The sequence below is a fragment of the Micropterus dolomieu genome, linkage group LG01 (genome assembly GCF_021292245.1).
Source record: "Micropterus dolomieu isolate WLL.071019.BEF.003 ecotype Adirondacks linkage group LG01, ASM2129224v1, whole genome shotgun sequence".
Taxonomy (NCBI): domain Eukaryota; kingdom Metazoa; phylum Chordata; class Actinopteri; order Centrarchiformes; family Centrarchidae; genus Micropterus; species Micropterus dolomieu.
In genome coordinates, this window is record NC_060150.1 from 45,421,248 (window position 1) to 45,445,548 (window position 24,301).

The 24,301-nt window shown below is 39.9% G+C and overlaps 2 protein-coding genes across 3 annotated transcripts in view; one reads left to right on the forward strand and one right to left on the reverse strand.

The window, feature by feature from the left end:
• Positions 1-7,122, forward strand: part of lipib (lipase, member Ib) — a 12,573-nt gene extending 5,451 nt beyond the window's left edge. Inside the window, exons 6-11 of the mRNA XM_046069351.1 lie at positions 1,321-1,410; positions 1,507-1,674; positions 3,266-3,355; positions 3,648-3,756; positions 3,973-4,146; positions 5,318-7,122. Of these exons, the coding sequence (XP_045925307.1) occupies positions 1,321-1,410; positions 1,507-1,674; positions 3,266-3,355; positions 3,648-3,756; positions 3,973-4,146; positions 5,318-5,402 (716 nt within the window). The 3' untranslated portion in view covers positions 5,403-7,122. The remainder of the gene's footprint in view (positions 1-1,320; positions 1,411-1,506; positions 1,675-3,265; positions 3,356-3,647; positions 3,757-3,972; positions 4,147-5,317) is intronic.
• A 1,741-nt stretch (positions 7,123-8,863) lies between these two features.
• Positions 8,864-20,700, reverse strand: zgc:112982 (uncharacterized protein LOC503771 homolog). 2 transcript variants are annotated; one of them, XM_046043696.1, is made up of 11 exons: positions 20,477-20,700; positions 19,093-19,130; positions 18,269-18,937; positions 17,029-17,856; positions 13,132-13,301; positions 12,310-12,430; positions 11,851-11,923; positions 11,587-11,708; positions 11,279-11,384; positions 11,066-11,183; positions 8,864-9,600 (listed from the first exon to the last, which is right to left on the reverse strand). In XM_046043696.1, exons 2-11 carry the CDS (start codon positions 19,119-19,121, stop codon positions 9,587-9,589), a joined length of 2,250 nt encoding a protein of 749 aa, XP_045899652.1. In that variant the 5' UTR covers positions 19,122-19,130; positions 20,477-20,700; the 3' UTR covers positions 8,864-9,586. The 2 variants fall into 2 exon arrangements, with proteins under 2 accessions (XP_045899652.1, XP_045899662.1); XM_046043706.1 differs by lacking the exon at positions 19,093-19,130.
• Between the last annotated feature and the right edge of the window lie 3,601 nt (positions 20,701-24,301).

The following is a 24,301-nucleotide window of genomic DNA, read 5'->3' on the forward strand; positions in this document are numbered from 1 at the left end:
TAATAGCTGCCTAGCCTAGCTGTCAACTGTTTTCTTTAAGATGGCTAAATTAGTGTGTAAAAGTGCTTAGCTGGCACCACAGTGGTCTGGTGGTGTCACTTTGTGACCTTTCTAAGTATAGCGGTGTTATTTTTCTCATTTAGTTCTTTATGATGACTGGTTTAATGGGTTGTAATATGTTTCATTACTCTGTATATTATTCCTCATTTCAGAACCACACACACACCTACAACAATTTAGCAATAAAGAGGTCTTAACTGGAAATTCTGGACTATTTTGTAGTCCTTCAGTAGCGGGTGGTGATTTCCTGAACCCAAGTATTGTGAGAAGCCACAGTCATCTTAGCGCTTTCTTTCACCTGAGGTATTATTTTCTAAGGGTTCAATTTTAAACAATAGTATACTATATATACAGTAGCTTGTCAAGGTTTAGTGACAATGCCATCCTAAATAAATAATCTCTCAGTATTCTCTTGCTGAAGGAAGATCTCCTTTATTTTGAAGAGGTCATATTATGCTTTTTCTTTTCCCCATCACTTTATTGTGTTATGTTACCACCTCCTGCAGAAAACACGGCACCTGAACTGTCCGCAGCTCGATTGTAGTCCAGCCTTTACTTCCGTAACTTATCTGCATCACTTTGTAACACGTGTCATAATTCTTGTCTAGCGGCTAGTGTGGCAGTGAAAAACACTGAAAACAGCACTCAGAAACATCCTGCTCCAGTCTAGCTTGCAAAGCTGGTTCAGGTTGTTCTGCCTGTGTATCAGGATCATGTACGGCTAAACCGGAGCTGTGGTTACAGGCTGAAGCGGCTTTGTTTTGGATCACACTACCTTGCTTGTCAAGACCCACCCTACTCTGCTTCTGATTGGCTAGTAGTCCTTACCTAGTGACTGGGCATGTGCAACTCCTCCGGTACCCGAGGTCACTGGTTCGAGTCAGGACCCCGCAGTACAATTCGGCGTGTGACGCCTCTGTGGCTCATGTTTGGGTGTGGGACAGCATGTGTTTTTGGAGGCAGTGTGTGAGATGCTGCTAAGTATGTTTTTGTTGGAGGTGGTCAACATTGTGATCGTATATGGATGGAAGTGATGTGTCGATCAAAACTGAGTTTATTGTCTATTATGAGTCCAAGATATTTGAAGTTCAACTGTCCAGTGTGGACTGTGTTTGATTTGCTGATGACTACTTCTTGTGTTTGAAAGAAACACAATTAGCATACAATATATAAACATATGGTGTAACGTAATGTGACATGTTTGAGCTCTTTAGTCTTAAAATTACACTCAATACTGAATCTGTATGTTCCTTTTTGCAGCGTTTGGACTGAGAGGAGCCCATGGTCATATTGACTTCTACGCAAACGGTGGAGCAGACCAACCAGGGTGTCCCAAAACCATCTTTGCAGGTGAAAACACACACTCAAGCTGAAAACATGCTTTCACAAACACTCATTATCACACACTCACTGTAATATTGTCTGTCTTTCTTTCTCCTCCGACAGGTAAATCTTATTTTGTGTGTGACCACCAGCGCTCGGTGTTTCTGTTCTTGTGCTCTCTGAACCGAACCTGCAGCCTCACAGGTTACCCCTGCTCGTCTTACAGCGACTTCCTGGATGGGCGGTGTATGCAGTGTGAGGCCTTTAAACCTGCACCCTGTCCTGTGCTTGGTAAGTGAAGAAATGTTTACAGGGCTTTGAACAACCTGTAGTGGTGACCAGTTAGAACTACGAGAAGAATAAAAGAATATTTACCCTTCTACATCTTATATTATTAACTAGATAGTTATTATTAGTGCAGAGCTAATCAGCAAAAATAACTGAAAACACCTGTATGGGTTTACATGAGCTTTAAATCGACAGATCTGTGTAGCAAGACAAAACACCGTGAGTACCATTGTTAACAAGACTTATAGACTGATGCAGAAGGTGTCAAACTGTGAGGCGTGGAGGGAAGGACTACAGGCGAGATACTGAGAGGTGAACATGAGTCAAAAATTGCACTCTTTCCTTGAGTCATAAGTAATGAAAATCTGAACATACAGACATGAAACATATTTGTAGATTCGGTGTGAATTACACTTTCAGCTCTCAAGAATTAATCCCCTCATCAAAGATGCTCCTTTTAACTACAGAACTTGCCTGACTCGCCTTTTTCTTCAGTATCACAGTAATCTAGTGATAGTCATTTGTACATTCATGGTATACTTCATACAGGAACTGCTAATAGCTAATTTGGCATGTTTCAATGGTGCCAATTTGCCAAAATGTAAACAAATATAAGCTTAAAACCAAGGCTCAACTCAGTGGCTCTGTGGAGATATTATACTTCCTGCTTACATCCCCCAAAACCCCTGGACAAACTAAACATGTATATGACTTGGCCCTAACAGGTGCAAAAAGAAGTGAGTATGTTAAACCAACATACACGAGAAGAGGTCTAATCAGGCCAAATAAGTGGTACACTTGTAACTTGTGCAGGACAGGTAAAAGCCCGTTATCACCAAGGAAATGTTCGTCAGTGTTCTTGAGCCACCTTAAAATTAAACTCAGCTTCTTGTAAGCTAGAAAAGTGGCAAAGTTTTGGCCCTTGAAAACAGAAGAGGAAGTCGTACTATATTAGAGTCTGGCACCACTCTAATGTAGTGTGACTTCTTCTTTTGGTTTTTAAGAAATAGGGCTGTTTTCTCTTCTAGGATCATTTTAGTTGGCTTCTGCCAACTTTATGTGCGTCCATTTAACAATCGTCTGATTTAGCATTTAGCCAATTTAACAAATGTTATGTCCTAAGGTCTAGGGGTATTCTGGATGCAACATAAGGGTGTGGCTGCCCACTCTTCCAAATCCGAAGCAAGGCCAGAACAAAGGAAATACAAATTAGCATTAGTTTTTATTGTCTACAGAGATGAGCAGTGCCCAAAACAACAGCCAAAACACTAAGAAACTTTAAAGTCATAACACAAAGCATAACGCTTCCAGGAACCCAGAATACAAGAAAAATAACACAGCAGCCTATAAAAATGTAAACATAATTACTGATAAGTATTTAAAATGTTACATTAAAAAAATAACTGTTTATACCCACAAATACAGCAGAAACTACAATTAAGCAAATTTTTGTGCCTTTTTCATTAAAAGCCTATGCATGCTTGTAAATCATTGAAAATATTCATTCAAAGTTATGTTACTATAAATAATTCATGTGACCCTGTAGAGGAGTTTGACCTCTTGTGTCTGATCAGCTGTGTGGTCTCACCTGCAGGTTATGATGTCAGCCAGTGGAGGGAGACTCTGCTGAAGCTCGGACAGACCAAAGTCTTCTTCAGCACCACGGCCACGCTGCCCTACCGGAGTGAGTCAAACGCACTCTCGCATAAGATCCCACCAGAATCTCACAAACCATCATTCACACAGCAGATTTACCTTTAACCTGCATGCGTCATATAAGACAAGTTGTGTATTTTGTGTTTCCCATCAGTTGTCTCAGCTGAAACATTTGCTGTGACATTACTGATGCCGTTATGGACAAAATGTGTAACATGAAAGAAGGTTTAAATTCTGGTGATGCTTTTTGATGATATATTGATTGATATATCACTTTGCAACATAGAGTATAACATGATTGTAACACTTGTGTGCGGCAGAGCTGAGCTACAGAGTGGACATGGTGACCTGGAACCAGTACCTCCGCTGGGCGTTCGTCTACATCCGGCTGCACAGTGGCAGAAACTTCACAGAGGCGCGAATAGACAAGTAGGTCTGTCAGTACAACACGTAGAAAAACACCTGTTTCCCCTCTCAGTCATCAGTCAGAACAAGAAGCTTGCGTCACACAGAAAGAAATAATTCAACATATCCGGCTTTCACACAAAACACACTCCTATTATAGACTATATTTTTCATATTGTCAACAAATCCCATGAACGCTCTGCGGTTGAAACCCTTCACCCTCCTCCTCTCTGTTCCCAGTAAACTGATCCGGTTCGAGCAGTACACCTCCACGCGGCTGCTGGCCCAGTTTGATGAGGATCTGCAGCAAGTCCAGAAGATCTCTATACGCATCAACACCGGCAACGTGATCGGCCCTCGTTATAAAATCAGACTCCTGCAAATTCGCTTCACGCCGCTGGACCGTCCTGAGAGGTCAGGCCTGTGACCATAGTGACGTTCACTACTGGAGTCACATTACTTTTTTAGACCCTTAGCTGACTTTGATGCTCAAACAAATGCAGCTAAATGTTTTCCCTAAAGATGTGATTTCAAAGGTAGTTGACTAAGCAGTTTTACCCTCCAAAATGTATGCCCTTGCAATGCATTGTGGGAAAATAGTTGCCATCAAAAGCACAACGTGAAAAATTAAGCATTTAAATTTTGTAGTTTTGTCACTTTTCCAGTGTCAACACAGTACAACCACTGGTGGAAGAAGTTTGTAGTGAAAGTACAAAATTAGAATCAAATTTAATAATAAATAAATAAATAAATAAATATATATAGATGCATACTCATAATGCAGAATGGCCCATTTTAGAATAATACATATTACTGTTTTTATAATTATTGAATTATTATGTGTTCATCACTTTAAGGTCATGTTGTAAGTTTATTAAGTTGATATTAATAATGTGAATCTCCAATGTAATGTTAGTGGAGTAAAAAATATTTGCCTCTAAATTTCTAGTTTCTTGAAACAAACTAATCTGGATCTGCGTGTTCCACTTCTTTGAATCTATATCACATATCATTTGTATGTATTTTTAAGACGCTGTTGAGCATGAAAGTTCATTCTTAACCATAGAAATAGCAGTCTGACAAAAAAAAAAATTATATATATTATATACACACACACACTGAACCAAATTATAAATGCAACACTTTTGTTAATGCCCCCATTCATCATGAGCTAAACTTAAAGATTTAAGACTTTATGTACACAAAAGCCTATTTCTCTCAATATTGTTCACCAATCTGTCAAAATCTGTGTTAGTGAGCACTTCTCCTTTGCCGAGATAATCCATCCACCTCACAGGTGTGGCAGAGACAGCACGGGTATTGCACAGTTGTTCAGTATATTTTATGGATTGAATGTTTGGTCTAGATACTTTAAAAATATTAAAAATTTGATCAACAGTCAAAGATATTCAATTTGTTTTCTTGTAAGGGAAAGAAAAGCAGCCAATCCTCGACTAGACAAAGGAGATGTTTGGTATTTTTGCTTGATAAATAATTTAAAACAAGTAATGTTATCAAAATAATTGCTGATTAATTCTCTGCCAATTAATTAATTAACTAATCGTGGTCTATTTCCTTCCGTCAGGCCTATAATGTGCCGTTTTGACATCATCATGGACGAGAACACAGAGGTGACGTTTCGGCCTTTACCCTGCAACTCTCACCTCTGACTCCCGGACCAGTCAGGCTTCTTCTTCTATGGAAACACATCTAACTCACCCGAGTCCAGAGGTGTAGGTGCTACAGGGTCTCCAGGCCCAGAGTGGACCTCAAGGGGCCCCACGGGAGAAGCTGCAGGCCTGGTGCTGTGGATAACGCTGGGTTATTTGAAAGTCAACATGTTACGCGTGATTGGAGCCGCGTCTCTGCTGGTACTGATGGGATTTGGGGAAAGCTGATACGAGTGACTCCTGTTATGCTGTGAGGTCTGGAAACACAGCAACAAGATATGCAACGAGATTCTGGAAACAGCTGCCTCAGTCAGAAGAGACTTGAGTCGCGGTGAGATCGGTTCTCTTCATGCATCTCTGACTCTACCTGTAACTGCAGTGAAACTATCAGTACTACAAATACATATCTCATGTTCAGTTTATTCTGACTGCAGCAAACTAAATGTCAAATGATACACGAGTGACTCTCTGGTTGTCCCACAAGAAGTATTCAGACACTTTACTTAAGTAAAAGTACTAATACCAGACTGTTAAAATACTCCATTACAAGTAAAAGGCCTGCGTTGAAAACCTTATGTATTATGTAAGTATTATCAGTTAAATTTACTTCATCACAAGTAAAAGTACTCATAATGCAGTAAAATCTTCCTGTCGGTGTTTCTCCATTATATCTGATGTTTCTGAATTAATATTCTTGCTGCATTAATGTGTATGATGCAATTTACTGCTGTAGATGTTAAAGGTTGAGCTCATCAATCTGCAGCAATGCATCATGGTCTATAAGATCATCACGTGTTTGTGGCTGTCCTGCGAGAACCACGTACTTCTAAATTAAGACCCTGTGAGGCTCAAACTTTTAAACTATTACATGCTGGATTAAGACTTTACGAGGCTTTAATTGACATTTTCTCCTCCTGCTCTGCCTAACAGTGCTCAAAGAGCATTTTCTTTTCTGTGAGCATGTTTTTTGTATTAAGGCTCTCTAGATTTAGATTTTTTTTAAACTTGTGTGAAAAATTGGGTCATGTACTCTCTTGTGTGTGTTTACCTGAACACCAATTACTCAATGTGAAAATGTATTTAAATAAGCTCTCATGCTTCAGTTTGCAAGACTGGAAAACTTTTTGAAGTTTATCGTTTGTCAAAAGAGTACAAAAGAGATGTGAAATCTTTTAACTTCCTTCCTTTGATCAGTTTCAGTGCAGTTACAAAGATGACAAGAAATGCAGCTTCTTTTCTCTCTGTGCCTTGTTACAGCAGTCCTAAAGTTCCTCAAGTACTTTAAAAAGTAGTTTTACTCTTTGTACTCAAGTAAGAAGTAATCACTTAGTGGGGTTGTGACTCCAGGCTTAAAGCTGCTAACTCAACAGTGATGCTGCTATGACGTTTGTACACATATTTAACCAGTCATAAGCTGTTATACTACAGTAATTTTATTCTGAAAGTAGCTTGTGAATTTAGTAGCTTAAAAAAAAGAACCAATGGTTTAGTTTAATTCATCTTTTAGGGACTTGAGTGTCAGTAGATGTATCATGTTGTGACATAACTGAGCAGCCAATTCAAAGATTTCCTCTGAAGTGTAACTCCTGAATAATGTATCATGTGTTAAAAAACCTAAACTGTAATGTGTTGTCTTTTTTATTATGTATTTTCACCCAGCGTTTGAAATAAATATTAATTTGACAAAAGCAGATTTATTTTTTGAGACAAGTTGTGTAAATGTGGCCGCTTTCAGGCTTCTGCAGCCGGAAAAACAGGATTCCACTACGGGTCATGAGGGCGAAACAGGTTTTAAGGCGTTTGTAATGTGACGTAAGGTTCATATTTTCACACAGAGGTCCTAAAAGTATGAGTCTTCTCCAAAATGAAAAATATTTACATGTCATTCCAGTGCTGACAAATACTCACACAGATTAATCAAATGTATGTTTCGTGATATTTGTTGTAATTTTGTGGCTCTATAAAAACTCACTCCTAACAATTTAATAATGTTGTTGAAATGTAATTTTTTAGAAATACCCAAACACTCATCAGGGAGCCATCTAACAAGGTTTATCTGAAGCTTTTGGCGACATCTTGTGGCCTTCACCAGCATGTACGGTTCTCACAGAGACACTTTGGTTGTTACCATGTGGCCTGAAGTAAACTTCCAATGCCAAAGATCGTCTTTGAGCAGAGATTACGATATTATTATTTAAATATTCTGAGTTTTTTTTAAAGTCTGAAAAGTTATAATCGGGTGCAAGCATGTTAAGCACTTCTTTGTTTTGAAAAGTGGTTGTATTATGATTTTAAACGACCACCTGATACCATGTGATTGAAATTCCATACTTTAGTCATGTAGCTTTGGTCAACCTTGTCAAACAGACTCCATACAGATTTCTGTTTTTCACACTGAAATTTAAACAACAAATTTTTTCTTAATATAAAAATAAAGGCAGCAAATATCTTTTCATAGAGCGCCAAGTTATTATATAAAAGTTGCAAAAATACTATATTTGAAACAGCTAAAATTAAAATGACATTAGAATAGAATAAGCATCAGAGTCCTTCAACAAGGATTTAACATTGCCAAGAGAGACACGTTCTTTAAATTTAAAAAGATTTTGTAGGGGAGGTCCCCTAGTTCTCCCTTTTTTTTAGGTTTCAGTTAACAAAATTAAGTTCTGTGAACGGAGACTGTTCCCCAAACATTTACCGATGATAAAACAGCACAAATAAGAAGGTATCAAACTTTTTTTCATGTAAAGGCAAAAATGTGTTAAATTTAAACTGAACCATCAGAATATTTGCGTCAGCTTCACCAAGTGCATAACTACAGTGATAAAACTGTTAAAAAAACGATAAAACGATCTCTGTTGTACAATCAACTGTTTTTGAATAAGAATTAGGTGTTTTCTTGGCACAATGGTACTTTTTCCATTTGACATATTTTGACACATCACAGTCTGGAAAGAACAAGGGGGAAATAATATCCGTTTAAAAACGTACACAAGACTGATTGTTTCCTTGACAAAGGCTGTCTCACTTATTAGTCACCAGCTCGCTTGCTTGCTGTAATGGACAAGACTGCATTTTTTCCCCCAAATTATCGGTCCAGGTTAAAGATTTGAACTTACGCAGCATGTCAAGCAAATTCAAAATGAATTGTCTTGGCAGTCGATGCCCATTAATACATGTTCCAGGAAATCTTAAGTTTTGTACGGTTTGAGTAGTCTTTTAATTCTGTGTTCTGGTGTTCCTGTTCTTCCCCATCTTCACTGTAATTGCCAAGTTAGGCCTACGCTAATAAGATAGGACTTTTCTTCAGACAGAAACATGTTTCTTTAATCCTCCTAAACTGAGATAAGATAGGATTTTAGACCCAGGTCAGTAAGCTTCATGGATTTATGTCACTGACAAACCAGATTCACTCCCAGTAAGCAAAGAGGTTGACAATCAATGACACACAAATGACAAAATGAAAAAGACAAATCTTTTATTTGTTCAGAAACACTGTCATATGTTAACAGTAAGAAGGCTGGTGTAATGTTAATGAACTATATAGACTTGATAAAAGTGTGACGGAAGAAAACAACAGGAATCAGGTTAAAATTAACGTCTATGTTTTTTTTAAATACAGAACGTTCAAGTGCGGTCATTTATAGTCCCATAAAAAAAGTGTAGTGAACTTTAACAACTTTCTACTTCAGTGAGATCGTCGAAGATCTCCGCTGGAGACGTTCAAACCAACATTATCCCAATAAACGCCGACTGTTGGATTAAAAAAACTTCCAAGATATTGTTTAAATCAAGACCACACACACACACGTACATGAAAGAAAGTGTGAAACGTGAAATTATATTCATTACACAGAAATACACACACAAACAAAGATACAAGGACAGAACAGGTGTGAACAGACGTTAAGAGTGTGAACCACCTGCTGGTATTAACGTTTCACCTTCATTGTAGTCAAATTCATCACTCAGTCTGCTGCACCCGCTGGCAAACACCAACAGAGCAGAGACTTCTTCACAGTTTCATACAACGCCAACATTGTGCTGCTGATCAAAATCAACACGGGCACAATTCGACCCCAGACGAGGACAAAATATTTCCTTTTAAAAAAATTTTTTTTACAGGCAGTACTATAAGTCTTCAACAAATCAGCAGCATCCAAATGGAATACCTTTTAGTCCGATCACCAGTTAGGACCTATAATTGGTAAAGACAGAGATAAAGAGCGGAGGTCAGAGACATCTGGGTCACTGCCAACAGGTGGGTCAGCGTGCAATCAATAAAAGAGGATTTGACCGGTGTGAAAAGAGGAGGTGATGGAGCTGCACCAGCTCAGGTATGATTAGAAGCTAATCAGCTAATCAAAGTTTCAGCGGGTCAAAAGTCAAAAGGGAATATTCCACCAACATGAAGCCGCCAGGGGAAACAGCAGCAGCCCTGCAGGGACGTTACACAACGAGTTAAACACGGAATAAATCTGACTAAATGTGTCACGCTGAGTTTGAGACAGTAGCTGCATGCAGGGGCCGGAATGAGCCTCCAGACGATTAATAGTTTGGGCCGTGGCTGCAAACATGGCAGGGACAGGTAGGGGAAGATTTCTGACAGATTAGTAGTAGATTTAAGTAATAAACAGACTGGGTATGGCTAGGACTGGGCGATAAATTAAAAGTATCGTTTATCAATGTTATTCTATATATTATTGGGCAAACACGTCAATTCCTGAGAAATTAACAGTACCTACGAATATGTCTGTGTTAATAGTTGACCCCATTCTAGTCCTCGCACTCTTACTCTACATTTTCTACAATCTACAGTTTCACAGATGCATTTAAAGTGGTGACACTTCAATTAGTAGGGCTGACCCCGAATAGTCGAAGATTCGATGCTTTGATTCGTGGAGCCTGAAGCTTCGCAACAGCATTATGAAACATGGATCATATATATGGGGGTGATCAACGCCTGATTTTACATAGAACCACCAGTTAACTCCCAATAAGTTCATTTACAGCCTATCATGATACATTTCAATGTATAACGCTGTAAATAAACATGTAAAAAGAAAAAAGCTTTTAATAAATGTTTTTAAAGTGCGTGAATAAATCGAAAGGAGACATCAGTGCGCATGAGTGGGCGTAATGTGTGTGTGTTTAGGCTATTCGCCGGTGTTGTGCTGGGTTGTCCGCACCTTGCAGGACTTTCTGATCATTTATCACCCTTGATGAACCACAAAAAGAATATTATCGTTTTTAAACTGTACTTGGAATAGATCCATGTGGCAGAGACCAGTGAATGGCAGGCGAGCAGAGAGAAAAGGTTCAACAATAAGTCTCACGTTAGCTGGAAATGTACAGTCTAAGTTACAGTGCCTAAAAAACGGAGACTGCAGCTCTGCAGCTTCTCAAGATTAAAGCAGAGCTACCGTGTAACACCGCTCTTCCCCGCAACCGCTACCACAGATGCACATATGATTCGACTATAGGCAGGACTTGACAATTCTGATTTGCGGTGAGTTTTTACAGCTTTTCCTCTGAAAACGCCGCAATGAGCGCGCTGAGAGTGAACCTGAATAATTAGGTTGCGGCTGTACAGAGAAACAATGAGCTGAAATGCACTATAAAGCTCTGTAAAGCCGCAGGGAAATTCAGGAGCGTTCAGTTACCTGCGGGGTTGTTGTGGTTGTGCTGTCGCCTCATTGGTCCAAGCCGGTTGCCAAAACGATTGTTCCTGCGTTGGGCGCCGGAGTTTTGTCTGAAGGAAGCTCCTCCTCGCCTTGGTCCCTAAAGGAGGAGGGAAAGCTTCACTTTGACCTCTACATGTACTCTCCATCACATGCATCACATGAAAGGTCACAGGTCAAACTCTTCTCTCTCACCATGTTGCCTTCTCGCCTCCTGCTTTGCTCCTCTGTCCAGAAGGATAATTCGTCGTCCTCCATCTGAGCCAGTTCGTCCTTGTCAAAGTATTCTATGTCCAGCTCACTGACAGAAACGATTTGTAGAAAATTTGAGATAGTAAATGCTAAGAGAATAACCCGTGTTCTTTACTTCATAACAACACGTTCAAGTCTCGTAGTCTGTCCACTGAGTGCTATTTCACCCCACTGTACACAAGATGTCTATAAAGTCAGTATCAGCTCTGATAAATGAACAGAAAGAAGCAGAAAAAGGAGTTTAATCTCACCTGGCTGTGCCCAGGGGGCGCTGTGACATACTGTTCCCCGATATTGTGACTTTAACCCCCTCCAGCCTCTCCTGTCTCCTCCTCTCCAGGTCATGCCTCAGGTCCCCCGGGCCTCGCACCGGCTGCCATCACATCAACAAGATTAATCAAAAATTATTTAAATTCTAATCACATGGAGATGTATCTGCACTCCATCGTGACAACTGCTATCAAACTGTCCTTACTACGGGATGTTAAGATGGTATTAGAGAAAGAGCTGTTCACCTGCAAGGGTCCCAGTCTGGAGAACAGAGGCTCCTCGTCGTCAAGCAGCGAGCTCATGTTTAAGCTAAAGCCTCTGCAGAGGAGAAAGATGAAAGAAGCCTGTTTATTTAGCCAAATTCATATTTTTGTTCTCACAGCTTCACACTACTGCTCTGGAAAAACAATAATCACCATCTTTACAAAATGCAAAAAAAGTATTAAAAAAAACGCAGTATGATGAAACAAAATAACATGAATACAGCAGGTATTACAATCTAGCATTACTCATAAAGGCACTGATGAAAAAGGCCTTAACCAGAGTGGGAGAGAGTAGGAACAACCAGGAGAAATTTCCCTAAGGATCTCCAGTTTGCTCAACTCTACTTGAACATTTAAATACATCATGCACTACTATTGGTATCACTTTGATCACCATAAACTACTAACACTACTATGCCTTTGTATCAACATGAGACATACCGGTTTGAACTGAACCTCTCATCCAGCGTCAGCTCCTCCGTCTCGTCTTCAGAGCTGCCGCCTTTTTGGGGGGCTGAGAAACGCTCGTTCAGGGTGAGGCCACCATCTCTGAAATACTGCTCTGTAAACGTAGACAAGACACACTTCAAGAACTTGGAATTTTTCATGTGTGGTTTAATGGTGGACAATCACACAATGTCACGTTGCCCTACAATAAAGGCTACACAAGAATGTTTCAGCGTATGGTTTGTGCGGTTGCTATTATCCAGTCATGGAGTTTCTCTCCACAGAAGTGAGTAAACTGCACACACCTGCTGTCAAGCAGTGGAAAGGCATTTAGCCTTTACCATATCTAACCCCGTGACAACAATTTTTTTGAGAGGCATCGAATCTAAATGGGGATTCATTTGCACAAATTTACAGACGTTAACTCTTATTGATATATAATAGAATAGTGGAATGAATATATATTGTACATTTGTTAATCATATTTTATTTTTATTTTTTATCTCTTAACCTAATTCATGCATGTTTGTCACAAACCTCGTGTGCGTTTTGTGTAACTACATGTTTTCTGTTTGTTTATTTTATCTATGTAAACCGTTGCAAACTGTAACACTAATTTTCCTTCAGGGATGAATATCTATCTTAAATTGTGGTTTGTGCTTGAAATTTTGACTTGATTTTGTTTGACAGCTTAACTTGACTATTTTAGATAATTTAGTGCCAAATAAACCAATAATACAAAGTATCACAAATCAGGATTCAGTCTAAAACCAAAGACCCAACAAAAAGATGTGCATGTAGGGATATTGTGCTGACCTTTGACCTGGTGCACCAGTGTGATGATTTCCTGGGCAAAAGTCCCAGTGTGCATGGCGGTCTCCCGGTACGTCCCCGAGTGCTCCAGCATGGGCAGGAAGTCCAGACGCTGGCGACCCACGTTGACAAGGTCTAATGAGAGCTGCCGGTCTGAGGAGTAGCACAGCGGGCTGCGGGAGGAGAAAAACAAGAATGAAACCAGCCAAGAGGTAAAACTGGTTCTAGTTGTTGATGATGTGGCACCGTTACAAGGAGGCTACATAACTCACTTCGTATCGTGATCATAACATCAGGGTGGGCTGACAAATTACATTTGCAATAACAATAGCTGATTTACTCCATTAAACACTTTTAATTACTGTGACAGCTGAAATTCCTAAAAGCCAGAATAATAATGTACTTGGAAGCATTCATTTGTATTTTAGCCTAATTTGTTTTAAAAAGAACTTTCTGTCCCAATCACGAGTAAAAACATATTTACCTTACCCGACAAACTTACCTTTCTTGAGTTCCACAACTCTTAATGTTTACAATAACTACGTCTTCCATGTTGACTAAAAAATGAGGCAACCTCCCACGGATTTCTTAAGTGTCAGAATGCACAATATTTTTATGGATATTTAAAAAATAGGCCTAAAGTGGCAGCCAGAGGAGACCAAGATACCCCTCATTTTAACAGACGGGTGAGTTAAAGGTTGGATGAAAGTTCACACTTCTTTTCTTATTTGATCCATTTTATCTTCACTTTGACACCATTAGCTCCCAGTTGACCAGATAGTTTAGCCAATCACAAACTTCAGTCATGTTGTATGACTCCTCAGTTAAATACATTTTCATAGGTCAGCTTGTCTGCTTTTTTCAGGCGCCGGCTCTTTGTTCAAACTTGCCCTTCAGTTTATCCAGGACTTCACTGATCCACCTTCAGCTTTTGGTGTTTTGATTTCTTTCTCTTGTCCGTGACGGTAACTTCTCCTTTTAACAGCGTGTATTAGTGAGAATAATTATATTCACGACTAATATTTATTTTTCCCGTTTGATAATGTGAACGTTGGCAGCTTCGATTTTTCCTTTCAACAGCAATGATGTTCATGTTCCCGGTTTGTCCTTTTGTCAGCCTGACGGCATTTCTGTTTTATGTCTCCATTTTCTTATGTAAACAGCTCTGATGATTCCTCCATTTTTCAGCATTACGTTTATGTTCATGGCTTTGATTTCTGCTTCTTACAGCACAGATGCTGCTGCAGTTTCTCCTTCATCAACACTGATGCCTTCTTCACAGCTTCATTTTCCCCTCAACATCAGCATAACATCATCTTTCTCCAATTACTCAGCTTTGAGGATGTTTTTCTTCAATTTCTCCTGATATTTATATTTGGAGCTTTGATTTCTTTTAACAAGTGCTGATATTTGTCCTCACTGCTTTGATTTCTCCTCTTAACAGCACAGATGAGGGTGCAATTTCTTCATGTATCATCAATTGACGATAACGTTAGCAGCTTCAATTTCTCCGTTGTGAAATTTATGTCCTTGGCTTCAATTACTTCGTTAAACAGTGTGTATGAATTTAGTATGTTGTAAATCTGAAGTCAATATGGTTGTGGCTGATTTTTCACCAACTAGAAGTCCCTGTATCAAGTTGAACAAAAACAAGAATCCATAGTTGTTCATGTTTGTCTGAACTTGGATACCTTTCATGAATCAGATAGTTGACAGCTTTGTATCCTCTTTCCATCATAAGTGTACAAAAAAACTCCCAGATCATCCTCAGGGTGGGAAATTGCACCACAAAATGTTTTGGCCATGGCTGGTGTGTTTGTCTCCACTTCTTCACACTTACTGCATACAACATGAACAACATATGCAGTTTCTTTTATTCTCCAAAAATGAGATTTGATAACAGGTCCTGTCAAGTTTAAAGATGCTCATCTTCCTGTCAAACATCTTGATTTATGCCGTAAAAATATTCCAGAGATTATCTCCTTCACCACAAAGCACTCTGACCGATATTTTCTTGTGATTTCTTTCCTTCAATGACTGATGATCCCACTCTCAGGTGTTCTGAAGATAAATCGAGTGATCTTGGACAACATTAAAGGTGGGGTATGCAATTCTAGAGAAATCCAAATCCATGACAAATACCACGATAAAGAGCAAATGTCGACACAGCAAGTCATGTAACTAACGCTAGCTGAGTTGTGGGTTAGCAAACTGTCGCCACAGTTGCTCCTGCAACGCTAACATGAAGAGAGGGCGAGACGGGTTCAGAGACAACACAGCAGCTCCAGACAGCGATACTCACAACTCTCCTGCTGCTGTAGCTAAAGTGAGCTAGAAAGTAAGCTGAATGTCCATGGGCAAGTCATTCAGCGTTACCCAACACTGAAATCATGGCTGGAATAGTGTTGTGTGACTCCATCTGAGTCACTTTGATTTCCTTTACAGAGCCAGGGCAAACAGGAATTTTTCTCAGTGCACACACTGAACGGGCAGCTAATGAGGAGATATTTGCTGACTTTTGACAAAAATACGTGCATTGGATTAGAATGGCTTACTCCACCTTTAAATCTTTGTTTCCACAGAGCACTGTCTGTCTCTGCCAGGACTGTTTGACAGGCAGTGATCAGAAATTTCCTTCCTCTGTTTCAGCAGTGTTGGATAAATCTTTCCCGATCCAGCTCCACAAACCGTAACTGAAGTTTCCTGAAACGAGTCATAAATACTGATGATGGAAATCAGCTCAACCCGACGCACCATGTGTGCCATCAATCAGGAGGTGGTTAACCACAAAATGAGCAATACAGATTGTCCGATATATGGAGAGTTTTTGTAGAATCGTGTCCATAGTTTTTCAGTCAAGGTCAATGACACACAAAGACACCATTTATCAGTGCCTGGTTCAGGTCTATTCAATACGCTCCTTATGATGTTTCTGACTTCCAAGAAATCCACATTAACTCTGTAAGGGTCCATTTCTGCAGTCCACCCCTCTTCACTCAGTGTGATTTTAAAGTCTTGCTTCTTCTGTGATGCTTGTTAAACACAGACAAACTGGATTTCTAGTGGTGAATGTGAGGTTACGTCCAATGCCTTGGGGTGGATATCTGCTCAAGTTTGATTGAATCCTGCAAGAACCACATCTCGTGTCGTCTGTTCCCTCTGCCTCTCAGTTTACGGACAACATTCTCATTATCGTGCTTCCCGACGATGGCTTCAGCTACTCATCTGCTCTTGGGAGATGTTCTCCTGTATCTTGCTCTGTGACTGAATCCCAGATCTTTTCACTTCATAGGTGCAAAAGCACAAAGACATTGTGATGCAGTTCCTTCTTTTAGACACGTTTCCAGCTGGTGTCTTCTCTTATTTGCATTGAATGAGATGCAACTGATGAAATTATAACTTTTAAAAAGTAATGATCTGCAAGTGACACCAGCTTATTTATAACATCGTTTCCAGCCAAAAGGCACTCCCACGGCTCTTCAGTAATGCATGTTTCAACTGGGGTTTGGTTTCTTCAGTAGGTGGGAGTTTTTCCTGGGCTTCCACAGTAAAGTAGCATGAGTCTCTTCTTCTTGTCCTTTTACATTTTCAGATGAAAATGTAATGCTTCTTGGAAAAACTTCTGCATGGCATCTTGATCGTATGATGTAACAGCAAATATAATCTTGTTGTTGCTTGTACCCACGTGGGAACACATTTTATGCAAAGGTGCAAACTGCAACAAAATCCAGTTTTACAAAAATATTTCAGGCGATTTTTAGTTGTGTCGATTTGAACAAGCCTCCGGTGTCCGTGTGGCTATTTCTTTCGTCTTCCATACGCAGTTTTCCATGTGCTGAGAAAGAGAAGTGTGAACTTTCACCTCTCACCCTTAATAATTTGATTTAAAAAATACTCTACCTGTTCTGGTTTACGGGGCGGCTCATATCCACTTTGATGGTTAGCGTTTCCTCTGTTACAACGGTCATGTTCTTGGTTTTCTGACTGTTCCATCCGTGCAGCCTCTGACGGGGCATTTTAGGGTCCAAGTCAACCTGAGGTAGGTGCCGGTCCAGACTTCCAGGCCTGTCATGTTTCCACTGTTGTAGTCTCGGTTTTTCTACCCAGTCAGGCTCCCCTTCAATCGGATCCTCATAACAATCTTGCCTGAAGGGTCGGTACCCCGGCCTTTGCTCTTCACGAGGAAGATCTTGATATCCCTGGGAGGACTGCTGTAAGCGCAACTGATTCCTAGGTGGTCCAGTCCTTGCAACCTGGCCGCGATTGACCCGCCCTCTCGCTGGCCGAGCACCCCCACCTCCCCTGTGGTTCACGGGACCATCTCGATTACCATATCTAACAGGGTTTGGTCTATCTTGTGGTGTAAGGCTCCTCCTATTTTCACGATAGTTGGGGTCTCTCCAATTATCTTGAAAATGGCGTTCTCTTGCATCCTCAAGATCATCCAACCTGCTGTCTGACATCCTGAAACGCTCCTGAGAAGGGCGCACTGGACGAGGATTCTTCTGTCGATCAAAGTCGGGGTCAAGATCTCCGCGGTTGGAACAATTTGGCAACCGCGGAGATGGTTCCCTGCCATGTGTGATGCCATGATCATGTTCAATGACGAGTGGTCCCGAGTGCCGAATGTCTCCACGGGGGAGGCTCCCCTGAGTGTCTCCTCCAAACCCATCTCTGGGTGTGTCCATTGAGTAACGCTGTTCCCAAACGTCCTTCTCATTCCTGTACCTGTGACAGCATAAGAGGAAGTGACATGGTTCAACATTTATTTGTGGTTTTAAATTTACACTTGAAATTCGCTTTGGATGCCTCTCACATTATAAATCAAACATCTGATTTAATTATTAATAATAACATGAATTTTTAAAAACTACCTTTTAACTGTCATTTGTATTAACAACTACAGTATGTTTAATATAAGGCATGTAGCTATTGTTACGTATCAGAAAAAGGTTGCAAAGCAAGAAAACTTTAAGCCATGCAATATTTGTTTGATTAGTGTTTTGTTTTATGGAAAAGAAGGCATGATGACAGTGAGGAATTTGCCTCTATGGGAAAAGAGAAAGATGAGAATCCTCTGCATTCCTCGTTTCCTTTTTTCCCTGCGACAGTGCTGCAAAGCGTTTTGCTTTAAATTTACCCAAGGTGATCGCTGTCATCCATTTCTCTTCTTTGCCTTTTGAAGGGGGGGTTCCTCTCTTGATATGAATCCTCCCTTCGTCTGTCTCTACTGGGACTCTGTATGTTCCTCTTCCCCCTTTCCCTACCTGCTCCCCCTCTTTGGTCATCCGACCTCGTAACGGGACCGAGATCTCTGAATCTCCCTCGACCTCTGCCCTGCTCCTCTCTCCTCCAGCCCATCCCCGGCTCTCTCTGTTGTTGGTCTGAGTGAGACCTTGGCGTCGCCGGCAATCTTTCCCTCGTCAATCTTGGAGGCGATTGGGGCGACCTCCCCCTAATTTCAAAACTCTGGAAGTGTTGTCTAAACCCTTCTCTGCGCCTATCTCCATCTCCTACTCCATCACGCAGTGGGGAAAGCCTACGGTCATCATATCCCATCCCATCATGACGGGGTGACGGCCCCCTGCGGTAAAACTCCTCCTGGTTTGGATGGCGGTGATGCCCAAATTGAGGGTCATCTTGATAAGGAGGGGATCTTCTCTGGTCTTCTGGGTACATGTCTTCCCTTAAGTAGTCCCAGTGTTCTTGAGGATCTTCTCTGGGGCTGTGACTCCTTTCCATTTGATTCCCGTCGAGTTCTGCAAGGACTTTGTAAGGATCGAAATCGGGTTCCTCCCAAGGGAACCTCCTGAAAAGTGACATTTTGAAAAATACAGGAATTAATAAAAAAGCATTCACATTGTAATTTAAAACAAAAATCAAAGGAGATGACTACAGATCATCATTTGTGAGTTTTAAGTTGCACAGATTTTGTGGGACACATAAAATAATGGCAATGTATACCTGTAATTTGGTGATCGGGACCGTGACATTTTGTCAACCTTTAAGGAAAGGAGAGGTTTTTGTTTCAAGATTAAGGTGGCAGGAAAAACCAACACGCATCACAGAATAGGCAGTTTTCACTAAACTACTTCATCTAATTAAGTTATCAAGGAGAACTGTCATTTTACTGAATATGATTATTAACTAGGCTGTCCTGTTTCTAAAAAGACTCTCCCATGGGTCACCTCCAGTTGCATTTATAATTTTGTCTTTACTCTCCTTGAAATGAACGGAAATAAAGCAGGAATACAGAATCATATATTTTTAGTTGTTGAAATGAAAGTTGTTTAAATTGCATGTCTGTGCAAGCTTAAACAAAACAAAGCTAAAACAACTAGGAATTTAATTTAGAAAATGGAAACCAGATAATTGGGTTAGGGTTAATTGGTTTGCATACATTTCATTACATAATATCTCCATAATCAATCACATCTGTATAAAAACATGTATGCAGTGTTCACATAACTCTAAATCGTATCTTTCTATTTCTTTAACATTTGAAATCTTTCGCTTCCCTTTATATCTAATGTGAATTTTGTTATCTGTTGTGTTGTATCTGGAGCTGCTGTAACAGGTGAACTTCGCCAGATTGGGATCAACAAAGTCCATCTTCTCTTAGATACAGTTAGAAGATATCCTTATAAATACTATGGTAAGAATTTCAACCAAATTGCTGAGCTATACCATAAGTTTAGCCAACACCTCTCTAAAAAAGAACTTTAAACCTTCATGAAAGTTGCATATACTGCAGGGCTGTTGTAGATTTCCTACAGCTACAGTAGGAGGCCTTAATAAAATGATAACAGAGTACATGAGAAGGAGTCAGTCTGATTCGGCATCAACGAAACATCTAACTTACATTCCCAGTTTTACTCCGTTTCCATTTAAGACACATATTGCAGATGCTGATATAACGTTAAATCATTGGCAAAATAATTATTAACTTACTGGCAGAATGGACGAGTTTCTCCTGATTGCTAGCTCTGACTTAGTTGCACCAGGGCACGTTAATAATATAGCCAACCATAATTTATGAATCAACCTCTTTACACATTTAAATTTTGTACGCAAGTTCACATTGCAGCTCTTTTTCCTTTAACGTTACTTCATCTGCAGATGCCTTTGACGACAGCACGAGCTAACTTTAGCTACATCTATAAGCTCTAACGTTACTGGGTTTAGGGGGGGGGGGGTGATGTTGAATATTAGGACATCACGAGACAGCTCTTGGTGGTTATTAGCTTTTAAACCAAACAAATATAAACAGAGCGGTCCACTAAAGTCAGGTAACGCATGAATAGCTAGCTAAAGCTAATTAGCAGCTAACGTTACGCAGTTTTCTTACCTTCGTCCACGACACGCGTCAGGCTTCCGCGGCTAACGTTAGCTAAAACGAGGATAACGACACAAAAGACAACCATATACCGGTTTGTGATTTTACATTAAAGCCTATTTATTACCAGATGTAACCCAAAGCTAGCTAAATTAATTGTGTTTTCCATTCCAGTCTGAAAGAAAATGGCTGCGTTGACGCGCTCACTTCGTCTCCATCCGAAAATCGCCAGCAACAGAACGTGCTCGGTACTTCCGTCACGGTCTTTTCAGAATAAAACTATTGGTCGTTCAAATCCACAATTTAAAAAAACATAAAGTTGTTAGATAAATAAATAATATATGTATATAATGTCAATATTAATCAAATAATAATGTATTCAGGGATATAAGAGAAGGCTTCAGCTTCAATATACAAATTTACAATATCTAAATCAACCTGAAAAAGTCAGGCTCTCTCCACAAGCGTAGTGACGAACTTCCGCTTTTGTCCAGTAGTGGTGTTGCGGTTTACTTCATTAGCATTATTGTAAACAACAACAAGATGAGTGATCTTTAATAACAAACAAACATCAGGATTTCAGAGAAATCACCAAAATCAAACAGAAGTTTTCAGATTGTCAGAGAGGGCAAATTAAGATTGCAATGAAAGATTTGTGTTTCAATAAAGAAGTATTTTGTGCTGTTTCATAACATATTGAGCCATTTAAATTGCTTGTTATTTCAGCATTATATTATCATTTGTGGCCAGATCACATGGAACACAACCGATGTTCTCCGATCTACAGATTTAAGTGTGAGTGAATGCTGAAATGCTAAAGGAAATGTTTAAGGAACATGTCTCACAGTTGTTATGTCAAGATTTTCCTACAAAAATATTTGTTGTTATAATGGACTTATCTATCTATCTATATATATAATTAAAAAAACATCTTAAAAAGAAATAAATTATATTAAAATAAAATACCCTGGCCCTAAGCCTTCTGACAAAATAAAGGGACAAAAAAATCCCTAACTAAAAGCTTTACCAAAAAGAACAGTTTTTAGCCTACTCTTAAATATGGAAATATTGGTTGCCTTCCGAACCCAAACAGGGGTCTGATTCCACAGCCAAGGTGCCTGATGACTAAAGGCTCTGGCTCCCATCCTACATCTAGAGACCCTAAGGCACTACAAGTAGCCCTGCATTTTGGGAGTGCAGTGTGGTGGGGCAGTATGGAGTTCTTTCAAATAAGATGGTGCCTGACCATTAAGGGCTTTGTAGAAGGCCAGCCCATAGTCAAGGTCCACAAATTTGTTTGTTAAGTTTGTTTTTGATTGCAACATCTTATTTATAAGCAAGTAGTTGCATAACTAAGTTAAAATTGGATGAATAAATCGGTTGACAGACTGAACTTTGTTATACACCTTTGAATCACTAACTTACACTGTGGGCTTGGACACAAAGATTTTTAAATGTACTGGAAATTATACAAATGGCAATGTAAAGGCTATCACCAAAACACACACTGACTGTAAACTGGATCACAGCACACCGGCTGGACTGAATCTCCGTCACTTTGGACACAATAAATAATCATCAGATTAATCCAGAATGAAAATAATCATTAGTTGCAGTCCAAAACAAAACAGGAATCGGGGTTGTCGCCATTCAGTGGTCAGTCCACTCAACACTGGTCGCTACCACTAGGGGCACTGAAGTAAATGGTCCGTGAACTGGTCTTTGTGGTCCTAATCCACCTTTGTCCTTCTCTGGCCGTGTTGCCAATGTGGTTAGTGAATAAATGTCAGAGATCATAATCCTTTGTCTAATAGGCTAATTATACCTATATTCTTGCCTATATTCTTATTGTTGAACTATTTGTTGTAGTTTGGGTGGTTAAATGTATAATAATGAATCAATCTATCCAAGGTCCTTGTGGCCGGAACCAGTTGCTCAGGGGTCCGTCGTGTGGTCCTAATCCACTGCTCACCTCCTCTGTCTAATCCCCCTTCCTCCCATCTCTCTCCTTTTAACGAGTGTATTTTGATCCCTTTCCATTTCAATACAGGCGAAATCACAAAAAGGTAGAACATGTTTAACAAAGACTTTATCTCCGTCGTTCTGTTCAGTCAAGTAAATATTGATCTTTTATAATATGACATTGTGTTATTGGTGGTAATGAGCACAACTTCAACTTCCACTGTTATTGATTGATTCTATTTCAAATAAGGAGTTCAGCAGCTCTGAGCTCGTCAAAACCACCAACAATCATTTCACGCTCAAAGTCACTAAGATCACATGGACTCATTCATGGACTCTGCTGCTTTCTAAGACTGCACAGAAGAATTATAAAGCCTCAGGTGAGTTGAACAGCTGCTGGAAATGAGCAACACTTGAATCTTCTTCAGTCACAAAGAAAACTCTGGATATCCAGAGAAGTAATTCAACAAATGGGCTTTATTTTCACCAACATGCAGCACATTTATATTTATAGGAGCTGGATTGTGGAAATTTACATCACATGAGAAGTAAGATGGGATTTGAATAACGGGATTTGTTTTTTTCTGCAACAATGTAAACTGAAATGAGAAAACAGAACAAATATATACATGTACGTAATCTTAATCACTAACACACTAAAGTTTATAATTAGAACTTATATATTACTTTTTGCTGTTAATTTAAAATCAAAAGGAAAAAGGATACATCAGAAGTTATTAAAATGTTCTGGTGTTCAGTATCTGACCAAAGGACCAAAAGACAGCACTGGCTTTTCACTAAAATCCAGATATAATTCAGCGACTAAAAGCAAGTCTAAACAATATTTTTATATTAACAATCATCAAATGATGAGGTGAACATGAAAGAGGTCTTTCATAGTGACAAACCCACAAATAATTGTCACAAGACTTTGCAGTTCAGTTTTCTGCAACAACACAATTTGGTGGGATCTACTAGTAAAACAGACTACTTCAAAAAGTAAACAGATATTTAATCCTACACTAATAACAACGAGACTTCAGACTGGAATCAGAATCATGTTTCAGTTTGTAGACGTCAAGAAGCTTTGATTAAATCCAAACTTTCTACAGGTTTTATCTTCATGTTTCTGTGTGTTCATATATTAAAGTCATCTATTAAACTGTGAGAAGAGTTTGGTATTGGTATTAATAAGCAGAACTTCAGAGAAGTAACATGATGCCTGCAGGCTGGATGCTGCTTTTTCACATCAACTTCCAAAATGTGTTAGAAGTCCATCCATCCATCCATCGTCAACCGCTTATAGGGTCGCGGGGGAGCTGGAGCCAATCCCAGCTTACATTGGGCGAAAGGCGGGGTACACCCTGGACAGGTCGCCAGTCCATCACAGGGCCACACATATACAGACAACCACTCACACTCACTCACTCACTCACACTCACGCCTAAGGGCAATTTAGAGTCACCTATTAACCTAGTCTGCATGTCTTTTGATGGTGGGAGGAAGCTGGAGCACCCGGAGAGAACCCACTCAGACACGGGGAGAACATGCAAACTCCACAAAAAAAGGCCAGGGCAACCGGGGTTTGAACCCACGACCTCTGTGCCACCCTGCGTTAGAATTTTAATGTGGAAATTTACTGCAATTCTCCACCAATCCACAAGGTGGAGCTGCAACAGAAAAGGAAACAAAACAGAAGAATCCATTCAAATGTGTTAATTTGCCATTATGTTGTCATAAACAGAACTAATCTGCAGAGGCACTTTGGGTTCAGAACATCTGAATGAAATAAAGTCCATTTCCAGGTCCAGGTGGAGGAGGTGGAGCAGAGACTGTGTAAAAGGACAGAGCAGCAGCAGAGAGGTCCAGATTCAC